This window comes from Biomphalaria glabrata, chromosome 18 (assembly GCF_947242115.1).
Source record: "Biomphalaria glabrata chromosome 18, xgBioGlab47.1, whole genome shotgun sequence".
NCBI lineage: Eukaryota > Metazoa > Mollusca > Gastropoda > Planorbidae > Biomphalaria > Biomphalaria glabrata.
In genome coordinates this window covers 6,459,498-6,484,542 of record NC_074728.1, presented here as the reverse complement: position 1 = coordinate 6,484,542, position 25,045 = coordinate 6,459,498, and the positions used below count along the sequence as shown (strand labels likewise).

General features: G+C 40.1%; 1 protein-coding gene across 1 annotated transcript in view; it reads left to right on the top strand.

Annotated features, from left to right (window-relative positions):
- The first annotated feature begins 275 nt into the window (after nt 1–275).
- Nucleotides 276–25,045, top strand: part of LOC106053709 (uncharacterized) — a 76,290-nt gene continuing 51,520 nt past the window's right edge. Inside the window, exons 1-2 of the mRNA XM_056017068.1 lie at nt 276–404; nt 17,074–17,249. Of these exons, the coding sequence (XP_055873043.1) occupies nt 359–404; nt 17,074–17,249 (222 nt within the window). The 5' untranslated portion in view covers nt 276–358. The remainder of the gene's footprint in view (nt 405–17,073; nt 17,250–25,045) is intronic.

Below are 25,045 nucleotides of genomic sequence, written 5' to 3'. Positions count from 1 at the left end.
CATGCTAGACGAGCTAGATCAAGGAACATACATTACATCACGATTCACAGCATATAATAAATATAAAGCTAAAAAAATCGAATATTGGGTTAAGATAATGAGTGTTAAAACACCTACATAGCATAAACAAAAACAAAAAAAAGGGGGGGGGGTCGAACGACTGGCTTTACAAGTCAAAGTTTGAGAAACACTGCGCTCTTCTATGCTAGCCCAGTAATACTGTCAGTCATAACGTTTTAAAACAAAACAGCTGACATCTCTGAAGTGAGCGCCAATTGACATCCTCGTTCAGAACGTTGGGAACAGACTACACTTATCTCTAAAACAAAGGAAACTTGATTTTTAATATTGCGAAAGCATGAAGTATTTTTGGTACACAATGAGCATTCAACTGATTGTCCAGTGTAAGTATCATATAAAATAGAAAAAAAAAATACTTTAAAAACATAGCTTATTTTGAGTGCAATTGTATCAACTATTTTAAATCAATCATGTCATTAAGTTTAATTGTTATATACTAACAACAACAAAAATTAAGCTATCGTAAATATTTGTACTAATTGTTTTAAGCGCAACTTTCATGCTTATAGCATTCTCAATATGCAATGATTGAATCACTTTTGTGGACCAGAAAGATGTAGAAGGTGTCCGTGGTGTCTTTTTAAACGCTTTTTTTTTTGTATGATAATGTGCTCGAGTCTGAATTCCACTCGTGTTAGCAACTGAACTATTCAAGTACAAGAGAGCGTTGTATATAGGATGTCAGTTATGATCACAAAATAAACATCGACTCAATTTTCTCTTCACACTAAGAATGGCTTAATTTACTTTATTTATGTTATCTCGAACTTTAAAAAAATATGAAATATAAAAACTAATGGATGATATTTTGTGCGTTTTGCACAGCACACCTGTCATATGTGAGGGGTAGAGCATGTCAATACCGTGCCTCAAGGATAAATCTGATATATGTTAGATAGCTAGTTTTGTTAGTTGGGTTACGCAATTTGATGTACTGACATTGAACGGATATTTTAGAATGACGACATAGACTTTGGGGTTAGAGGTTAAGATTGACGTTTAGAAATCAGTTACCGCTAGACTCTAGAGGGGATAACATCGTTCTATAGTGACTGTGGCCCATTCTGTGATAAACGTTTGCTTGAAGTTCACCTTGAGTCAACTTGGTCATTGAGTCTGTGTTCCTGTTTAGTACCTTATCTATATTTGTGACGGTGTGCATGAAGAATTCGCGGATTGAAATACATCAAACAAGGTTACGCACGCACTTTGTCTAATTAAGTATCTTCTAGAAATACTTCAGCTACATCTGACTTACACATGCATCCGTTACAAATATCATATTTCGCAATTAGAATTTATATAGACCAAACCTTTATTACAAGTTTTCTTAGAGGGGATTTTGACATTACTAAATATAGTATAAAGCAGGGGTAGCCAAACTATGATCGCGGACCACATGCGGCACGCCAGAGAATTTTATGCGGCCCTCGGACACCTAAATACACTAGTATCCTCAAATTATATATATATATGTATATATAAATGCATATGTTTAAAAATGATTTTATTATTTATATTTATAATTTTTTAAACTTCTGTCTACTGTTTATATTTTTATCATATTTCTAATTATGTATTATAATCATGAAGAGGCTAAAAAAATCATTCTTTATAATTCTAAAATATTTAAATTTTTCTAACTGGCAATTGATTATTACATTCGAATTGCCTTATCATTCAACCAGAAGCTGTCTTCGCTTTGTTTTAAAGCTGTGTAAAGAAAAAAAAAGCATAATATTTAAATAAATATGTCTCCTGACCAGAAAAAAGAATTTTGATTACAATTTAGAGCGGCGACCTTTAAAGGGGACTAATTCAGCTTATATCACTACTTTAGACAAATACAACTTCTTTCCCTTGTTCGAGATATCAAACATACAAAAATTACCAATAGTTAATTAAGCTTTGTAGAACTAGAATGAATAAATGTTTAACTCTAGTGCAATGGCTTGTTTGCACATGATATGTATTATGGCCTCCTTTAGTCGTAAAATAACTAAGGATCAACTCAAGGAAAGCAGATGAATGCTTGGAACGATGTCACCTACTCAGCAGTTCCGCCCATAGCACGTAGCTAATCTATACAAAAGAACGGTAAATGTCGAAACAGCTTTCCCTTATTTATAAGAAAACAAGTGCATACAGGTTTTGACATTTTCCTGTGCTGAAAGATGTTACGTTTCTAGTGTCTGAAAAAAAAAGACTTAGTTCAATTTCACGATGATTTGTGATTTTTGATTTGAGGCACATCGGCACAATTTAGGCCATGTCGTGCCTGCAGTCCCTTAAGGATCCCTCTCTCTCTAAACAACAAGGGCCAGATTCTATACAGTCATATCATTAAAATCAAGGTCTATTCACAGTTAAAATAGTAAAGGTAGTAAAAATTTAAATATTTGGTAAAAATCTAATGTAAATAGTGCATGTTCACAAATTCATAAATCAGATCTTCGTAGATAGCCCCACTTCCCGGATAAAGCCCAGTACCTTCCCAGGGTCGACATTATCAAATAGTGTTTTTAAATTAGTGGCTCTAAAATATTTCGCCCTGACATCCTGGTATCTGGGGCAATCAACGAGGATATGTTCCACGGTGAGGCGAGAGTCACAGTACTCACAAAGTGGGGGCTCCTCTCTCTTCAGTACAAAAGAGTGCGTGATGTTGGTGTGGCCAATCCTAAGTCTGGACATGGTCGTGCTACCACGCCTTGTCAGACCCTTAGATGTGAGCCGCCACCTGACATCTGCCACAATCTGCCTGAGTTTACTGTGAGTCTCAGCCTCCCATCGGTTCTGCCACTCTCGATAGGTGGCAGAGGCAATACTTTGTCTCAGGTCCGAGTAGGGAATTTGGGTTCCTGACACCGCATGATTTAGGGCTCTCTTTGCTTCTCTGTCTGCGGCTTCGTTTCCCTCAATGCCAACATGGGAGGGGACCCAGATGAAGGTGACATCCCTACGGTCGGCTGTTATTTGGTCCAACAGCTTCAGGCTCTTATGTACCAATGGGATGTCAGTCTTCAACCGCCCCAAAGCTTGCAATGCAGATTTGGAGTCGGAGCAGATTATAAATTTCCTCCTTTCTGATGCTTTTACGGCCATAAGTACAAGCAATATTGCGTGCAATTCGGCCGTAAAGATGGAGCAGCCATCGGGGAGTCTACGGGAGATTGTTTTGTTCCGAAAGGAGCAGGCACACCCGACCTTTCCCTCCATTTTGGATCCGTCTGTGTAGATGGTGCCACAATCTCCGTAGCTCTCCTGCAGTTCCCTAAAGTGGACTTGTAGTATGCTTGGGTCTGTATTTTCTTTTTTGAAATTAAGGAGGGATAAATTTAATTTGGCTTTATTCATTAGCCAAGGAGGGTTCTGAGGGGTTTCTATTTTAGAGATTCGGTCAATGGGTGGGGTTAAATTTTGGATGGGTTCTCTCATTCGAAGGCCCAACGGCTGTATGACGTTAGGCCTTCGATTGTATAATTCTACCTCTGTGGGGTTAAATATGGAGTCAAAAGCAGGGTTCGTGGGGTTGGATTTTAGCTTGACTATATACTGCATTGCAAGCTTCTTCATTCTTATATCCATGGGGAGTTCTCCAGCCTTTACATGGAGACTTGGGATAGGTGATGTACGAAACGCGCCGAGACAGACAACGCAGGGCAGCATTTTGTATTGGTTCCAGTATTTTTAGGTACGACTTCCTTGCTGCTCCATATATTATGGATCCATAGTCTAGCTTGGATCGAATTAGACTCCGATAGAGCAGCAGCAAGGTATCTCTGTCAGCTCCCCAGTCCGTATGGCTTAGTACTCTTAGTATGTTTAATGACTTTTGGCATTTCTTCTTAAGTTCCTTAATGTGGGGGAGAAAATAAAATTTGGAATCTAAGGTGAGGCCTAAAAATTTTGTAGTTTTCACGACAGGGATCTTCTTTTTGTGTATAAATAGTTCAGGGTCTGGGTGGAGTCCCTTTAGATCACAAAAATGCATACTAACTGTTTTGGAGTCTGAGAATTTGAAACCATTATAGTTTGCCCAACCCTGAATTTTGTTTAAACATAACTGTAATTTTCTTTCTAAGTTGTTCATGTTTTTCCCATAAGTAAGAATGACAAAGTCATCAACATACAAAGAGCACTTTATGCCAGGGGACAGCGCATTTATGCTGCCCTGGGGTACACCCATTTCCTGGTCATGAGTGTCAGAAGCGGAGTTGCCCACTCGAACCTGAAATTTTTGATCTTACAGTAATTCCTCCACAAAACGGTGGAAGTGTCCCTTAAGCCCCATAAGCGCCAGGTCACGTAGAATGCCATGTTTCCAGGTTGTGTCATAGGCCTTTTCTATATCGAAGAATACAGCTACTAGATGTTCTCTTCTGAGTAATGCATTTCTAATATAAGCTTCCAGCCTTACCAGGTGGTCAGTTGTTGTCCGCCCCTGCCAGAATCCGCACTGGTAGTTTGAGATCACTTTATTCCTTTCCAGGTACCTGAGAGAGAGAGATGAACTCCAATTGGTGACAAGGCAGGGAGACCTAGGTCTCCCGTAGTGCCCTGGTAAGGAACTCTGCTGTTTGGCGTAGTGCCTCATAGCTTCGTACAAACATACTGAACCACTAGATACGTCTTTCCGCAGCTCGCGGAGCTGTGGACACTCTTGCAAGACGTGCGCCGCCCTCTCTTCTGATTCCCCGCAGTGTCGGCAACGGGCATCAAAATTTGGCCGGAACCGGGCGAAGTACGCACCTATGGGGCAGTGTCCCGTGCGCCACTGCGCTATTGTTGTTTGTTCCGACCTTTTTAGCCTCCACCACGGGTCCTCTCGATTTGGGCGACGCATGTGCTGCCAGACTCCCCTGGCAGTGTTAGAGTCATCCCAGGATTTAAATCACTTTTCATGTACCCACTCTCGTATTACTGTCGTATCCTGTTGAAACGTACTTGGTGCCTCAAAAGTGGGCACGGCCAGCGCTCCTTCTCTTGCTAGAGCATCAGCCACGGCATTGCCCCTCACGCGGCAGTGCGAGGGCACCCACTGCATAACGATGACAGCTCCAATAAGTAGGCGGATGTTATTTGCGGCGCCTAATGCCTCTTCCACCAATTTTGACTTTCCCCCCTAAGCCAGCCATGGCTTGGAGGCAGGACTGGGAATCGGTAACCATTACAACGGTAGTCGCAACGGTTATCTTTTCACGTAACTTTTGGAGCACGAAATTTAGGGTATTTGTAATCGCCGTTAATTCAGCATCAAAGCTGCATGCAGCGAGTTTCCAGGTACCAGACCAGCCTACTGTTAATCATTCTTTCCATGGTTTTGCAGATGCAGCTTGTTAGTGCTATTGGTCGATAGTTAGCTGGGTCAGAGCCGTCTCTTCCCGGCTTAGGTATCGGTATAACTGTGGCTTTCCTCCAGCTGTTTGGGAAAGCGCCTGTTTGCCACACACAGTTATAGACCCCTAGCAGGACTGCCAATGAGGGTTCGGGAAGGTGCTTGAGGAACTGGTAATGGATTTCGTCTTCTCCAGGCGCTGTGTCATGTGACTTGTCCAGCGATTCCCTCAGTTCCTCAAGTGAGAACGGTTTGTTGTAGTCTTCATTGTTCTCTGACCTGAAATCAATGGGGTGTCTTTCCTCCCTGGTTTTGACTTTTTGGAACTCTGTCGTGTAGTGTGCATTGGATGATTTTTCTGCTATTGAGGATGCAAGGCAGTCAGCTATTTCTCTGGGGGACGCGACAGTTCGTCCTTGGTTTTTCAAATGCCCTATTGCATTTGATTCTTTCCCTTTGATTCGCCTTACTGCCTTCCAAACCGCTCTAGCAGAAGTTTTGGCATCCAGACTGCCGACAAAACTTCTCCAGGAATTCCTTTTGGCTGACCGTACGGTTTGTCTAGCCTTTGCATTAGCTATCCTGAATAGCTTTAGGATTTCCTGGGAAGGATTCTTTATAAATGCAGCCAGTCGTTTTTTCCTATCACCAAAAGCACTTTTGCAAGCTGTATCAAACCATGGTTTGCTAGGCCGTTTTGGATTTGCAGAGGTTAGGGGTACAACTTTCCTGGCTATACTTAGTAGCTTGCTAGCAAAGGTATCAGCTGGGTTCTGTTCATGGAGGATATTTTCTGTGATATCCTCGGAGCATCTTTTTTGGAATTGTTCCCAATCGGCCTTATTCAGTTTCCACCGCTGAGGTCGTCCCAATGAAGGGAGATTGTTAGTAATGATGATTGGGACGTAATCACTTCCCCTTAGATCATTGCTAACTGACCATTTAAAATCGTCCAGAAGTCCGGGGACGCATACGGTGAGGTCAATGCAAGTGAGTGCTGGGTGCAAGTAGGTAGGTGATGCATCATTAAGTATGCATAAATCATGTTGGAGGAAGCTGATGCAATCTTTCAGAAATGTTTCCTGTAAGCAGACAGTTACAGGAGTCTCAGAATCCATCAGTAGCTGCATTTCCTCGTAATTGGCATTGAGGCCTCTACAATTCCACTGTACAATTCTGGAATCCATGGCTTATTCTAGATGACCTACTTGGAGCTATTTGGCCTTGGGAGGCCCCCGGAGGGGTTTCCCTTTATTCCAGTGACCTTGGTATTTTTATTCTTGGGTTTGGATGGAGAAGAGGACAACCCCCTATTGGGGGAAGTCTTTCTCTCTGGAGAGGGGAGATCCCTCTGGTTAGAGCGGAGGTCATTTCCTCCTCTCTCGCCTCGGGCATCCTCTTCGCTTTTATTTCTCCCCTTAGGGAGTTGGTCAACCTCTAATTCGGTAGAGGTTGGGGTGTCTGGCTGGGTTCTCTGAAGAGAACCTGTGTCAGACATGATGTCTCCGGGTTCTCCCGGAGTATTGGTTTTGATATGCTGCTCAGTCTCCATGCTCTAATCAGCGAGCACAGAGAACCTGTTCTTTAGCATGACAACAGGGCTTTCTTGTTTCTTCAGAGGTGTGTTCTTTGGCGGTGTTTTCTTCTGATTTGGAGGAGAAGGAGGGGGTGGTGGGGTCAATGTGTCCGTCTGTGTGGCTATGGATCTTCCTATCTTAGCAACAGCCTGGGCGTAGGTCTTTGTCAAGCCGAATTGGCCTTTGGGTAGGGCCAGTACAGCCGATTTCGCCTGGCTGAAGGTACATCCATTTCTTGCCTTGTACTCCTGCAAGGAACCTCCTGTTTCCACACAGGGCAGTCCTTGGAGTAGGCTGAGTGGCCAGCTTGACAGTTTTGGCACTTGAATTGGGCTGTGCAGCCCTTGTCCTCATGACCCTCTCCAGCACATCTGGCACACACGGTGTTCCTCTTGCAGACTGCCGCGCCGTGTCCATAACCCTGGCACTTGAAGCACCTCATGGGTCTAGGTATATAGGGCCTCACTGGAACTCGTAGGTATCCTGCCTTCACATACTCTGGCGGTATCCTAGTTCCGAATGTGAGGATAATAGTGGCGGTTTTGACCTCCTCACCATCCCTGCGCCTGGTAATGCGCCGGGCATGGGTGACTCCTTCGATGCCCTCCACTATTTCCTTCTCGGAACATTCCAGTAGGTCCCTAGAGCTGATTACACCTCTGCTGGTGTTCAGACTCTTGTGTGGCATGACTTCCACTGGAGATCACAGAGTCTTCTGCATCTTAAAACCCCATCAGAGTGTGTATTGATATCTACTTCTACAAGAAGTTCCATTGATTTGTGTAGCTTAGACACACTCTTGGGCTCTCCCACTACTGACTTGAGTCCCTTATAGATAAGGAAAGGGCTCAGCTTTGTCAGACTTTTCCCCTCCTCTGTGCACCTGACCACCAAAAATGATGGCCAGGTAGTACAGCTTTTTGTGGCCTCCTCCTTTTTTGCCTCAATGCGGCGTCTCTTGCCCAGACTTAAATCTGGGGCAAGTAGTTTGTTGGATTTTTTTGTCCATGTATATTCTTGTTAATTCGGCACCTGTGCTCCCCACCCGCCATCGAGTCCAACAAAGGGACGGGCCATTCGGAAGTCCAGAATGAGCCCGCCAGGGCTACGCAGGTGCTATACTCAGTCAGCATCTGCATCGGATATGTGTACGATACAGCAGCTCCCTGATTGACCCTCCAGCCACCGCTCTCCAACATAGGTCGAAGACCTATGCTGGTAGCTCGGCATGATCAGCCAATTGACCCAGAGCGGGCCATCTGGTCCTCAGGTCTAGGGGAACTTGGAGCCAAAGTATTGTGTTGTGGTGGTTTATCCTCAGATAGCCATCACACAAACACCAGGATCTCTTTATCCCCCCTTACCCGTCGCAGTCCACGCCAAACGGACTCGTCTAGGACGTAGTGAGATATTTAGAGATAAGGAGACAGAGTGATGATCAATAAAAGCAGACTTAGGAAAAGAGGAGGCAGACACAATGATAGAAAAGAAGTAGGGCACTTTTGAGATCCAAAAGTGCTAAGGAAAGAGGAGCGCAGTTTAACGTCATGTCTCGGGACGATCAATTTCACGAAAGATATTGAGACTCCAATAACATGGAACCAGTTTGAAATTTAGTGCAGAAGCTTGTCAGATTCATATGACGTACATTTGGAGTTGCTTTACCATTAAGTAAATGATGGCTTAACATAAACTCCATCAGTTTATCTGCAAAATCAGTGATGCTCAAAATACGGCCCGCGGGCCACATCCGGCACGCGACTTGGTTCTATCCGGCCCACCGAAGTGTCAGATGAAAATGTAGAAAATCCTCCCCCTTTTCATAAAAAAGGTTGAAAAGTGCATCTTTTCCTAGTTTAGGGTCCTCACTATTAACATTTAGGCCTAACATTTGTGCGTTTCTGAATTGGACTCTGAATGTAGAATCTACAAGGAAAAGTGAACGGATCATTACTTTTGGTGGAACATGATAAGAAGCCGATATATGTAATTTGTAAAGATTTAAATAAACAGCAATATTTATAGTGGCATTATGGAATACATATGAATTCATTTTTGGTTTGAGCTGCGAATAAAAATTAGTTAAACTACACCTAGATAGAGGATCGATGAGAATATTCGAATATTTATCAAAAAGAGACCAAAAAAATGAGTCGGTAGTAAAACTAACTACAATGTTTCTTAAATTTTAAGTAGAGAAAAGAAGCCATTTTCTGACGCTTAAATAAAAAAAGATAAACTTCCAAAGTCACATTAATTAATATAAGTTTCTAATCAAATTGTTTCAGGTTAATTTCATTTCATTTTTATACCTTTTCGGTCATATGGCCCGCGACACGAGCGTTTGAAATTAAAATTTCCCGCAGGTCGAATTAAGTTCGGCATCACTGTGCTAAATTTTTATGAATCTTATTTCTAAGAGCAGCATTTCCACACTTTAAAACTTTGCTGCTAAACTTTTGACTTTATTTAGGTACGCATTCATCTGCAAACAAGTTTTTGTTTTCTAGTTTTTAAAATAAACAAGTGTAAGTCCTGGTCAAGGCTGACTGACTGTAAAATTAGTGCAATAAATTGCGGTCTCTCATTCCACAAGCATTTTTTTTTTCGCAGCCATGCCCACCCTTGTTATAGTATGTTCTGTAGAGTGTCAAAGTCCGCCTATATATGGGGGTTACTGAGTACTAAGTAGATTATCAAATAAACTAAAACAAAATAATACATCCAATATAGATTATCTACTATATATCTACCATAGAAAAAAGACTTTCCTACTAAACAACTCTCGACTAACCTAAACTATAGTCTTTAGTTACCATCTCTCTCTCTCTCTCTCTCTCTCTCTCTCTCTCTCTCAGGGTCTCTCTCGTACATTACTTGCTGTCCTGTACACAACTTCCTCTCTCAGTTTCCAGAACACAACTAGCTCTGACACGCATTCACGTGGACCTGTTCACCAAAATCTCGTGCAAGCCAGGCTAGAGTGAAACAATAAATTAAATTTAGCCCTACCATTACAATAACAAACACAGTTTGTAACATGAGCAGGCGATTTTGAAGTTGCATTTGATAAAATACTGCAGTTTATGACACACAAATATTTATTTCACTTACATTTAGCGAGAAACATAAAATAATTTATATACTCAAAGCTCCATGGGCGTAGCTAGAATTTTTATGAAGGGGGGGGGGATTTTTTTCTCTCCCCCACACACAATATATATATATATATATATATATATATATATATATATATATATATATATATATATATATATATATATAATTTATATATGTATGTGTGTGTGTGTGCACGCATATAATTTTTATTACATTCTGACCCTCCATTCTTTCGGAAAACGTTTATTGTACCCTGGAATGTGTTCTTCCTGGAGTTAGTGTCAAAATTGTACACATCCTGGGGGTCTGGGCGAACGCTGTGATCTCCCCCTTTGGGGTTCGGGGCGGAGTTTTCATCCTCAAAACTATCTGTAGGGGGGATTTTAAATTCAAAACCATCTGAAGGAGGAGGTTTCAACTTAAAACCCTCCTTGGCTACACTTATAGAATTTTGAGTGTGTAATTTCCTTTTTGTTTTATTTAAGAGGTGATTTTTTGCTTCAAAGCCAGCTGAAAGGGGGTTTTAAAGTGAAACAAATCTTTAGCGGTTTTAAATATTTAAAGCTCTCTGGAGAAGGATTGTTGAAATTCAAAACCCCTCTTGGCTACTCTCATTGAATTTTGAGTGTGTAATTTGCTTTTTTATATTAAAGAGGTGGTTATTAGCTTCAACCACCGCTGAAATGGTTTTTTTTAAAAAAACAAAGCCCCTCTTAACTCCGCTCATAGAATCTGGTGACTGATGTCACACAGAGGGCCCGTCTCTACGGTAACCAAAATGGCCGGCTTGTTGAATCGACATTTTGCTAAAATCAGCAAGCTCGAACAGAAGTCTGCCATGTCCAAAGCCCACAACAAATAACGTAAATGACTCGAGAGGGAGCCAGATGAGCCGGAAAGCCAAGCAACGTGCAAAGCGCCCTTCTGTCGTGCTGAGCTGGACAGAGCGATAGCTAAGTGTAAAAATCGAAAAGCTCCGGGGCCAGACATGTTTACCCCTGAGATGGTAAAACACCTTGGGGGCATTGCAAGAGGTAAACTCCTGGAGTTTATGAATCGAACCTGGGCAGAGTCCAGACTGCTCGGGGCCTGGAAGAGTGCTATCATTGTGCCAGTCCTTAAGAAGGGAAAAGACGCGACTAACGTGGAGTCCTACAGACCCATTTCACTAACCTCAACTCTTGGCAAAGTTGCTGAGCGAATAGTTAACGAGCGGCTAGTGTGGTTCTTTGAGAGTGCCGGTATCCTGGCGCCAGAGCAGGCCGGCTTTAGGGCAGGCTTGAGCCCGATCGACCAGGTCACAATATTCGCACAGGAGGTGGCCGACGGGTTCCAGAGGTCCGAAAGCACATATGCAGTGTTCATAGACCTAAAACAGGCTTACGACCGTGTGTGGAAGCAGGGCCGCTATCTTAAGTTAAGCGGGGCAAGATATACTATTGGATACAATCCTTTCTGTCTGGGAGGAGCACACGTACAAAATACCAGCACTCCCTTAGCAAGCCAAAACAACAACTCAATGACCTGCCTCAGGGCTCCGCCCTGTCCTGTACACTTTTCATAGCCTTTCTTAATGATTTGCCCAGCTCACTACGGTGCAAAAAAACTTTTTTATTCTGATGACATTGTTCTCTGGTCAACCGGGAAGAAAGCCGACCAAATTCAGACCTCCATACCATCTCCTCGTATTGCGACCAATGGCAGATTTTGATAAACATTGCCAAAACGACCTGGTCCCCGTTCAGCCTAGGGATCGACATTCTTAAGGCTCTATTTGAGCTTCAACTCTGTGGGCTGCTACTCCAACGTGAAAACACGCCAAAATATCTAGGGGTGACCCTGGATAGAAAGCTGACAATGCTCCAGCACGTCCAGGAAGTTGAAAGAAAAACCTCGGAGAAGTTAGCGTTACTAAGAAAGCCGGCCAGCACAAAGTGGGGTGCCAAAGTTGACATACTACGCACATTGTACTTAGGGGCAGTCAGATCACAAATTGAGTACAGCTATACAGTTCAAGTATACGTTAGTAAAACTGCCCTCGAATCACTCGACCGAGTACAAGCACAGGCCCTACGGTTCATTTGTGGCACCTTTCGGACAAGCCCAACAAACGCTGCTGAAATCTTAACAAACGTGGCACCCTTACATCTTAGGATGGAGAGGGCAGTACTTACGGCCTACGAGCGCTACAAAAGGGGCGACTCTAGGCTACCCACCTCAATTTTAGTGCGACAGTGGAGAGAGAGTAACCGCATTAAAATGCGATCGTTCCTCCATTTTGCGGCCAATTTGTCTAAATCAGTTGGGCTCTCCACTGATAGAATCCCTATTAGGAGAATTAGTACATGTCCTCCGTGGAGGAGATTGCCGGCCCTACAAATAAACATGTCCCTTATAGGGCAAGAGGGAGCCACCAAGAGGCGACTAACACCTGCCATTCTCCAAAACTTGGCATCCATAACCATAAAATCCTACCCATCAGATGCCATTTTCTTCTATACCGATGGGTAGGTATTGAGGGACCCCAATAGATCAGGTTATGGGGCCCTTATTGCCTACCCTGACCGGACTGAACCAGACAGGCTCTCTGGTCCATGGATGCCAAACTCACAGGGATAACTCGGGCGTTCGAGGCCATTAGGGCCGAATGCTCCAACGCGAGACTAGTGCCACTACGGTGGTGCTGGTCACTGACTCTCGCTCCAGTCTCCAAGCTATGGGTGGCGGCGGGGGAGGGTCGCCCGTAATAGAAGAGGCAATCGGCGCCGCAGATAACATCCGTCGAGCTATTGGAGCTGTCGTTTTCATGCAGTGGGCGCCTTCACATTGCGGCGTGAGGGGCAATGAAACGGCAGACGCCCTCGCAAGGGAGGGTGCTTTGGCAGCCACACACCTCGAAGCACCAAGCACGTACTTACAAGCAACGGCACAAATCCGAGCATTCATTCATGAGAATTGGTTAAAGTCCTGGGAGAAATCCGACAGAGCACGTGGTGTCTGGCAGCGCATGCGTCACCCAGATCGCGACGATCCATGGAGGCGACTGAGGAGGTCAGAGCTGTCAATTATTGCGCAGTGCAGAACGGAACACTGTCCTATTGGGGCATACTTTGCCCGGTTCTACACGAGCTTTGACTCCCGATGCCGTCACTGTGGAGAGAGCGTCGAAACAGTGTCGCATGTCTTGTACGAGTGTCCCCAGCTCCGCGATCTAAGGGGGGACCTGTCTGTGCAGTCACTCGACTAGTATGGTAGGTACGAGGCACTACGCCGGACAGCTAAGTTTCTTGCCAGAGCACTACGGGAGGACTAGTCCTTCCTGCTCTTATTTTTCAATAGGAGTTTATCTCAGGTGACTGCACTGGCGGATCCAGGGGGAGGGGCGGTAGGGGCGATAGCCCCCCCCCCCCACTCGGCCGACCCCCACCCAGGGGGGGGGCGGACGAATTTTAGTATAGAATTCACACAATTTGTATACGAATTTATTACTTATGTTAATAATATATACTAATTATTAATATTTCAACCTATTTTTAGATTATTTCGCCCCCCCCCCTTCTAGTATTTTGGCCGATTTAATGGGGTCGGAAGGGGGCGATGGCATCAATCCGCCCCCCCACCATAAACTTTCGAGTGGGGGGGGGGGCGGTCCTATTTATTTGCAGAAATAACAGCTTGCTAACAGAATCAATTAAATATCTATATGATTAAAACTTGTTGTTGGTATTTCAACCGGTCTTTATATTATGTCGTTCACCTTTGGCCGATTGGAAGGGGAGGAGCGAATACCTCCACTGCCCTTCCCATCTAAACCCTTTGAGTGGGGGAGGGCGGTCCTACTTTTATGGAGAAATCATAGAATGTGAACAAAATTAGTCGAAAATCTATATAATATAAACAGGTGGAAGTGCGATACATGCAATCATCTTCCCCCATCGGACAAACCAATACTTTTTCTTTTTGTATTATAGTAAGAAATTACAAAATTTAACAAATCTATCACTAATTTAATTTATATATACTATAAAGTAAATTCTTATATCGAGTCGCACTACCCCTATTCTTTAATGCGAAATGCAACCATTAGCAGAAATTATAAAAAAGGAGCGAGGATTAATCGTTTTCATTTTAACACCCTTCCCCTTTCCAGACAGAGTTTGTGTAATTTCATATGAATTTATCATAACTGTTTTAAGAAAGACTTTGCTTTGGAAAAGTTATAATTCAAACGAAATTTTTCAATATAACAGTCACGGTTGAGATGAGTTCAAAAGCCAGATAATCTTTTCCTAGTCGACTTTTTCCAACCTTTACTCTATGTCATATTTTTCTAGTTAAATAAATTTAGGACTATAACTCACAATTTATGATTGAATTTTATTGAATATTATTAATCGAATATTTTTTTTCGGCGGCTATCCTCAAAGCTTTAATCAAAATATGTTGGGTATCTTATCTTTTCAAAGAACAAATCGGTTGTATTTACAATGTATTAAGGGACTATAAATTCATATTAGAATATTTTTCCACATTATTCAAAAAGTCCTTTATAATCGAATGAATAATGAGCTGTAGGCCAGGAGAATGCGTTACTGCAGTGAAGAATGCCAGAAAACGCTTTTACCGTTGAGGCTTCGGCCCGAACCTCACTGAAGAATAATAAGCTGTAGATGTCAGGAGAATGCGTTTCTGCAGTGAAGAATGCAAGAAAACGCTTTTGGAGTCGGAGCTTCGCCCCAAACCCCACTAATAAATAATGAGCTGTAGATGTCAGGAGAATGCGTTTCAGCGGTGAAAAATGCAAGAAAACGCTTTTGGCGTCGGGGATTTGCCCCGAACCCCACTGTTACGTAATGAGCTGTAGATGTCAGGAGAATGCGTTTCAGCCGAGAAAAATGCAAGAAAACGCTTTTGGCGTAGGGGCTTCGCAATAAACCCCACTAATAAATAATGAGCGGTAGATGTCAGGAGAATCCGTTTCAGCCGTGAAAAATGCAAGAAAACGCTTTTGGCGTAGGGGCTTCGCAATAAACCCCACTAATAAATAATGAGCTGTAGATGTCAGGAGAATGTTTATTGCAGTGGCACATTCTAGGCACTCAGTTCATGGCATAAGCTCTTGGCATGGTTCCCTCAACATGTATCGTCCACTGGCAGTAATCTGACAACAAACAAAATTATAACATCTATTATAAATTGTCCTATTTTGGCACCTTTCTACGCGATTTCGTCCATTTTTCTTTGTCACAACACCATTTTCCATAGACCTAACTTTTACCAATGATAATGATATGATTCACACAAAAAATATATACATACTTTCTTTCAAATGCTTATTTACAATATATTGTGTGTCAATTTGTTAACAATTTTTACATTTTGTGCATGAATTGTAAGTTTTCTTTCTTTTATTATTTTAAACGCTTCCTTTATATCCAATAAATGTTCTTCACAATTATTTGTAAAAATACAAATGTCATCTAAAATAACAAATAACATTTTGTTATTTTCTACTAGCATGTTCATCATTCTATTAAATGTAGCTGGTGCATTTATCAAACCAAAACTTATAGTTTCATAGGAAAGTTCCATATGGTGTTACAAATGCAGTGTAAGTTTTTGCATTTTCTGTTAAAGGTATTTGCCAATAACCTTTAGTTAAATCCAATTTATTAAAAAAAAACTTTGCTCCGTTTAATTTGTGTAAAATATCATCAATATTTGGCATTGGATATGGATCAAATTCTGTGATACTTTTAAGTTTCCTATAATCTACGGATAAACGTATATCCCCATTTTCTTCTTGGCTATCACAATTGTTGAAGCATAAGGTGATCATGATGGCTCAATTATACCTGATTCTAGTAAATTGTCTATTTCCTTTATTTACTTTGTCTTGCAGATGTAAAGGTATTCTATATGATTTAAGCTTGATAGGTTTTGAGTCTGTTAGTTAAATGTCATGTTTAATAAAATGTGTTTTTCCTCGTATACTTGAAATAATTTATTTGTATTCTGGTATTATTTTAGTTATGTCTTTTGACTTTTTTTTAGTACAATTATCATATCAATATTTTGCCAGGTTTGATTTTTTTTTTTGGTTTCTACTACAGGTATTTCTTCAATGCCATTTTCATGTGTTATTATTATTAAAAAAATCTTCTATCTCTAAAGACTTATTTTCTATTTTTTCCTGAATGTTTTGTATTAAATCTTTTATCCTATCATGATACACTTTCAAGTTATTTATATGGTATGTTTTAATTTCCCATTTATTTCAATTTGATAATTCAACTAAGTCATGACGTCACTAGTCGCGGTCAAAGTCAGTCAATAATGGTGTATCTCTATATAAACCAATAATACTAAGTGTCTTACACAAAGCAATGAGCTGACACCAGTGTTCAAAATACTTTTTCAGGCATCTCTAAACCATGACAGAAAACCAATGGACTGAAAGGAAGCTCATTTACTCCCCCCCCCCCCCCCCGATTAAAAAAACGAACCTTGGGTTTTCAAAATTCTGATACTAGGTCTATAATAGTTAAATAGTACCACTCTAAATTAATCATGAGTGGTTTTAAATTGTATAAATTTCGTAACTTTGTTTTTTTATAGAGAAATGTAATTGTAAATTGTAATTGTAATTTCTTTTACTAAAAATGTGCATGTGACACATATTTATGTTTTTATGTTTCAGCAACATAGCCAATTAAGAAAGCTAAAAGCATGAAATAGCGCAAATTAAAAACAATTGATACAAATAATTTGTTAGTGATGAGTATGTTAATCAGGTCTTGTATATATTTTAGAGAGAAAGGGAAAATGTGAAGATATAGGGAAAATGCTTTGCTCATCTTTGTGAGAATCTGCATGCATATGTCGTTCCATTATGTGAAATTCATCTATTAACATATGACCATCGCAAATGAAAATAAGTATTTTATATCTCTTCAGTTGGTCAAGGCAATGAATTGGATTGTATGAAGCCTTTCATTTCATTACGTTGCACACTGGACTGTTTTAATAAAACAAGTTTTGAGAGACTAAGTACCCTATCGCTCACTCGAACTCAGCATGGAAACTATACAAGAACCATTGCAATCATAAAGAGTATTAAGCATGCAATCAAAGTAAGTAACGTTTAGTTGAAACAATATGCACTGACTCCACTAAGCTAAGTATGTTAAGGAATTTTCTTATTCAAACGTCATTAATTTGAATCCTACTGTCTTCATGAGTGGGTAAAATTTGATCAAAGCTACAAGTACAATTGCAGCGTTACTGGTAATGGATAATGGCGCCTACGGCGCCGATTCCCTACTGGACTTCATCGAAGGTTACTGGTAATGTCTCAATCCTCTTCCCACCTGCTCTGAGGACCTCCATGAATGTGTGGCGCCAAGTTGTACTAGGATGTCATCCCATTCCTTATTATGCGTAATTCATTTTATCGGAGGACATTTCCAGCAAACCTCATGCGACGCTCTGTCACAATCTTACTAAGGGATCGACTCCCAATTCGGCATAGGATTTCCTTGATTTAGACCCGATCTCTATAACGGACTCCTAAAATCTGTCTTAACCATCTTTGTTGAGCCACATTTAATGTTTTACAATTTTGGCAAATGACTATTCACTGCACTTTATTAATGGAGCCCCACCACTGGTAGAAATGTGTAACCTCTCCTGAATACACTCTTGCGATTAGGTGCTTTAAATTTTATATCGAAAAGGGAAGTTTTATCGTCAAAATCATCTGTTGGGGGTTTTAAACTAAAAAATCTCAGAACTGTTTTTTAAAATTCAAAACCCCATTTAGCTAAGATCATAGAATTTGGTAACTGTAGTTTGCTTTAAAATAATATTATAGATAGGTTTTCCACCTCAAAACGCTCTGTAGGCGGATTTTAAGCTCAAAACCATCTGGAGGAGAGGAGTTTAAACTCAAAACCTCAATTGGCTTGGCTACGCTCAAATAATTTTAGTGTGTAATTTGCTTTTTTATATTGAAGAGGGTTTTTTTAAGGCATTAAATCCTTCTGAAGGGGGATTTAAACTCAAAATCCCTTTTGGCAACGCTCATAGCATTTTGTGTGCGTAATTTGCTTTTTTTTTTTACATTGAAGATGTATTTTTTAGCTTCAAATCCCGCTGGCGGGGGGTTTAAACTCAAAAACCCTTTGGCTACGCTCATAGATTTTAGATTTATATTTTTTTATTGAAGATGTATTTTTTAGATTCAAACTCCACTGGAGGGGAGTTTAAACTTAAAACTGAGTCAAAACCCATTCCGCTACGCTCATAACATTTTGAGTGCATAATTTGCTTTTTTTCATATTGAAGAGGGCTTATCGTAATTTTTTTTTTTTGGGTGGGGGGGGGGGTTAAAATCAAAATTTTCCTTAACTGTGCTCTTGGCATTCGGGGATTTAACTGCAAAAAACCCAGGTAGGGGGTTTTAAACTAAAAATCCCCTGGTAGGGGTTTTAAAATCAAAACCCCCTTGGCTGCGCTGGTGCAAGTGATGGTTTAGTATTAAAATCTCACCTAAAATAAACAAAATCAAAGCAAAAAATCAGTCACTATAGTTCGTCTCCCCCCACCCCCCGTGGGGGGATTTCATTTCGGGGGGGGGGGGTTGAACCCCAAACCCCCCCCCCTCTCACAGTTCTCCTAATCAAATGTACACACAACTATTCACATAAACCGATCCAAGAAAAACAATCCTCCGTTCAAAAATCCTCGATCATAACTAAATTCTCTTAACACATTTTACCATAGTCAAGGTCATTTACGCCCAACAGCGAAAACAAAAATCACCCTACTTTGCACGTGGAAAGAAAAGGTGGTTAGTCAGGGAGGAACAGGGTTACAACAATATATATATATTGATTGATTGATTGATTGATTGTAATAACTAAAGGTAGGTAACTCAACGAGACATAGACGTTTATTTACATGGAGACATGACAAACACATAGGACATCTGCCTTGATCTGTATTTCTCTCAATACTATATAAATAATATACAAATATGCGAGAACATGACGTTACTGGTGTCGTTACACATGTGCGCTCAGAAGATAATCATTTACATTTAAACGTTACTGTATGTGTTTTGTGTATGTGTATATGTGTGTATGTGTGTGTATGTATGTATCATGGGCGTAGCCAGGGGGGGGTTTGGGAGTTTAACCCCCCCCCCCGAAATGAAATCCCCCCCCCGAAGGGGCGGAGTCGGAATTTAGTGACAGATTTTTTGCTTTGATTTTGTTTATTTTAGGTGAGATTTTAATACTAAACCATCACTTGCCCCAGTACAACCAAAGGGTTTTTGAGTTTAAAACCCCCTACCAGGGGGGTTCGAGTTTAAAAACCCCTACCAAGGGGGGTTCGAGTTTAAAACCCCTACCAGAGGGGTTCGAGTTAAAAAAAACCTACTTGGGGTTTTAAGTTTAAAACCCCCTACCAGGGGTTTTGAGTTTTAAACCCCCTACCTGGGTTTTTTGCAGTTAACTCCCCCTCTTATATAAAACAAAACAAAAAAAATGCAGTTAACTCCCCCTCTTATATAAAACAAAACAAAAAAAAATGCAAACGAAAATCCCCTAATTCCAAGAGCATAGTTAAGGAAGATTTTGATTTTAAAACCCCGTCTAAAATTTACGATAAACCCCCTCTTTAATATAAAAAAAGCAGCTAATTACTCACTCAAAATGTTATGAGCGTGGCTAAATTGTTTTGACTCAGTTTTGAGTTTAAACCCCACTTCAGCGGGGTTTGAAGGTACAAAATATCTCTTTAATAATAAAAACAAAGCAAATTATACACTAAAAATGTTATGAGTGTAGTCAAAGGGGTTTTGAGTTTAAACTCTGCTCCAGTGGGGTTTGAGGATAAATTTAAATACATCTTCAGTGTAAGAAAAAAAGCAAATTACGCACTCAAAATGAACGTTGCCGAAATGGGTTTTGAGTTTAAACCCCCATTCAGAGGGGTTTGGTGCTAAAAATACATCTTCAATATAAAAAAAAGCAAATTACACATTAAAATTATTTGAGCGTAGCCAAGCCAAACGGGGTTTTTGAGTTTAAACCCTTCTTCTACAGATGGCTTTTTTTTAAAGTTTAAAAGCCCTCCAGATGGTTTTGAGTTTAAGATCCCCCTACAGAGCATTTTGAGGTGGAAAACCCCCAACAGAAGAATTTGACGTTAAAACTTCTCTTTTCGATATAAAATCTAAAGCAAACTACAGTCACTTAATTCCAAGAGCGTATTCAAGAGAGGTTACACATTTTTACCAGTGGCAGGGCTCCATTAATAAACTGCAGTGAATAGTCATCTACCGAAATCGAAAAACACTAAATGTAGCTCAACAAAAATGGCTAAGACAGATTTTAGGAGTCAGTTATAGAGATCGGGTCTAAATCAAAGAAATCCTATGCCGAACTGGGAGTCGACCCCTTAGTAAGATTGTGAGAGAACGACGCATGAGGTTTGCGGACATATTCTCCGACAAAATGAATTAAGCATAAGAAGAGTTGCAATGATATCCTAGTACAACTTGACGCCACTCATTCATGGAGGTCCTCATAGTAGGTGGGAAGAGGCTTCAGACATTACCAGTGACAGAATTTTATGGAAACAGCTTGACGTCAAATGCTCCGAACGGCGTAGGAGGGTCTAAGTCAGTAAGAATATCACATTAGGTTTTTGAAATAGAACTTTTTAATAGCAGGAAAATGCAGTGTAGATACCTCAGAATATGCATTTTGTTGGTTTTCAATATCAGAAATAGTGCTTGGCGGGTCAGAATGTAATAAAGATTTTGTACGCACACACACACACACACATAAATAGATATAATATAACAATAAAGGGTGCACTGGATAGTTCTTTTTGATATTCGGCCGCAGCCGGATATGATCGAATAGTAAAATTTGATATTCGGACGGAGCCGGAGCCGAATACCTAAGTGTCTTGATTTTTTTATTTGATTTTGATTTTTGATTTTAGGCACATCGGCACAATTTAGGCCACGTCGTGCCTGCAGTTCCTTAAGCACTACTCTCTCTCTAAACAACAAGGGCCAGATTCTATACAGTTATATCATTAAAATCAAGGTCTATTCACAGTTAAAATAGTAAAGGTAGTAAAAATTTAAATATTTGGTAAAAATCTAATGTAAATATTACATGATCACAAATTCATAAATCAGATCTTCGTAGATAGCCCCACTTCCCGGATAAAGCCCAGGCTAAGTGTCTTGTAAATACCTTGTGTTGCTGAACATTTTACGAATCTGTTAAATAACATACCTATATTGGTTGGTATTTCTTTTTTTTTTCTTTTATATACCCCCAAAACCCCTTCCCGAAAAAAAATCCTGGCTACGCCCATGGTATGTATGTTTGTATATGTGTGTATGTGTGTATGAAGGTGTGTATGTGTTTGCGTGTAAATGTGTGTATGTATGTGTGTGTACGTGTGTATGAGTGTGTGTGTATGTGTGTGTGAATATATGTATGTATGTATACTGGTGTTTCTCAGCTGCTTCCGAAAAGAAAATTCAAATCCTGAACAAAACTTTCTGAGAAACATTGTCGAGCAACGGTACTTGACGTTTTGACACAGCCGTTTTGGCGCTACCTTTTTTTGCTTGAGCCGTTTTGGCGTCACACCTTTTTAGAAGTTCTGAATTTCATAGGCACCAGCTGGAAAGTTGCCTTAAACTGATTTCTGTGGAGAGAGTTTGCAGCCCTATGCCTCGAATGGCGTGCCATGGGTCTTAAGTCAATGTGTTTCTCAACATTTTAAATTTTAAGGTATATGTAAATAAATGTATAAAAAGAATTCTTAACTCCTTGACCACATCGAGTAAACTCGAGGTCACCCGTTAAATAGGTCTTAAAATGTTCTATTAATGAATATTACATTCTCCCTAGAATGTTTTATGAATGAAAATTTTACTTATGACGTCAAAGGGGAAAAAACTTGACACCGCTTATGTCACAAAGCTTACAGCAGTACACTAAAACATTTATTTCCAAAATGAACAAGTTTTAAAGAATCAATTTACCTAATTAAACATTTGCCCACCAACTTATTGTAATTTGATTTATTATGGAATTATGGAAGAAAAATAATGAAATTAATAAAATTAGTTGTGTTTTAATTGCATTTTAAAGTTTCTACACTTTAATTGTGTAGAGCCTTGTATGTAGCTTTTACTTTGTTGTTATTTTGCTTGTGAATAATTACAATGTGTTCAAACTTCGTAGTCTACTGTCTAGAGATTGGAAACGAACCCGAACCGAACGAACCAAACTATATCCTTACTAAGGACCGAACCGAACCAAACCCAAACTTTAAAACGAACCGAACTGAACATATTGTCCTTACATTGACCGAAGTGAATCAAAGATTTTGCCAAATTTTTTTATTAGATAAATAGAAAGAGAGAGAGAGATAGGTTAGAGAGATAGAGGATAGATAGATAGATGGAGAGAGAGAGAGAGAGATAAGTTAGAGAGAGGATAGATAGATAGATAGATAGATAGATAGATAGATAGATAGATAGACAGATAGATAGATAGATAGATAGATAGATAGATAGATAGATAGATAGATAGATAGATAGATAGATAGATAAATAGATAGATAGAAAGAGAGAGAGAGAGAGAGAGATAAGTTAGACAGAGAGGGGATAGATAGAGAAAGGTATAGATAGAGAGAGGACATATATATATATAGAGAGAGGGGGATAGATAGGGAGAGGATAGATAGAGAGAGAGAGAGAGAGAGAGAGTTAGACAGAGAGCTGATAGAGAGAGGATAGAGAGAGAGATAAGTTAGACAGAGAGGGGATAGATATAAAGAGAGAGGGATAGATAGAGAAAGGATAGAGAGAGAGAGAGAAATTAGACAGAAAGAGGGATGGATAGATAGATAGAGAGGGATAGATAGAGAGAGGATAGAGAGAGAGAGATAAGTTAGACAGAGAGGGGATAGATAGAGAGAGAGAGGGATAGATAGAGAGAGGAGAGAGAGAGAGAAATTAGAGAGGGATAGATAGATAGATAGATAGATAGATAGATAGATAGATAGATAGATAGATAGATAGTAGATAGATAGATAGATAGATAGTTTAGAAAGAGAGAGAGAGATACGTAGATTTTGTTTATATATTTAACTAATTATTAGAATAATTAAATAAAAAGTGTGTTCATTTAAATAAGCTATATAAAAATCCCATTTGTATAGTTATTTGAAACATTTTCACCATTTCCTATTTATTTGCTGTGCGTGCTTTACTGCGCCGTGGGCGTTGTGTCTTACCGTAACCAACGTAAAGTATCTCTGTTCTCCGGCGCAATAGTTCTTTTCACGTCTGCTATCAAACCCGCTAGACGGTCGGCCATAAAACACGGGCATATTGACTGAGGTAAGACTCCCCCCCCCTTAAAAAAGTGGGGTCAACAAGCCTGGTAAGTGGATGGTATCAGCGATTTGAGGCCCACCCCTATTATTGATAGGTATAAACCAGTGATGCCCAACCTAATTCGACCTGCGGGCCATTTAACTTTCTAACATGACCGCGAAATGGTTCAAAAACGAAATGAAATCGGCCTGAAACTAATTGATTAGAAACTTACATTAATTAATGAGACATTGGAAGTTTTATCTTTTGTTTTTACGCGTCGGAAAGTGGTTTCATTTCTCTATTTAAAATGTGAGAAACATTTTAACTAGTTTACCACCGACTCATTTACTTTTTTTTTGCTAAATATTTTTATCAATCCTCCAATCTCTAGGCGTAGTTTAACAAGATTTTATTCGCGGCTTTGTTTTGTAAGGCCGTTATATGTATGTGTTGTTTTTTTTTAAAACAACCACACTTTTTTTACAAATTAATATGTCGGCTTATTATCGTGTTCCACAAAAAGTAAAGATCCGTCCACTTTTCCTGGTAGATTCTACATTCAGAGTCCCATTGCAGAAAGACACAAGAGTTAAAGGTTAACCTTTGAAAACGCGTGTGGTAGTTTAGCCTCTAAACAGCAGAATTGTAATTCCATTTTGTATGCACTCATTGTAAAACAGCTCAGCACTTTAAGGGCCATAAAGTAGGAAAAGATGCATTTTTTAATCTTTTTTTTTTATGAAAAGGGAGGGTTCTAAATTTTGTTCTGACATTTTAGTGGGCCGGATAGAACCACGTCGTGGGCCGGATGTAGCCCGCGGGCCGTATTTTGATATCGCTGGTATAAACAAAATTAAGTGTTTTAAACAAATCGGCCTACTTTGAAACATATTTTTTTCCGTAAATATACAAAATGTCACATGCGCTATATTAGACGCTCGGATGTTGAAACTAATGTTTAAAGGCAAATGTGTTTGACTTCTAAAAATTACACCTGATCTTCCATTCTAAAACTCTTGGGATGCATCGGAAGAAACGGACCTTCACAACGTTGGCCAAAGCAATCATTTTTTTTTTTTGTGACTGAAAGGTGGTCGACGTAAAAGAAAGGCTTTAATGACCAGCTTAGCCGCCCTCTCGTTTTAACCGATTTAGAAGATAGCACCTGGCTAAATGCGGCTTCGGAACGACACAGCTGCGAGAAAAAAAACACTGCAATGAACAGACATGGTAAAGTATTGTTACGACTTTGAAGTGGACCAAAGAAAGTTAACTCAACCGATTTTCAGACTGCAGATATCCTTCTGATTGCATAAGCACAGTCCAACTATGAACAGTCAATACTGTAATCACTTAAGGGAGGCGACTCAACGATGCAATGAAGCTTATTAACAGGACATCACAAGCACATACAACAACATCTGTCTTTAGCACAATCTTTTCATCAGCTCTAGACTTGGGCGGAAATCGTTCTCTCTTCATGTTGACATTTTTCTCAGTCTA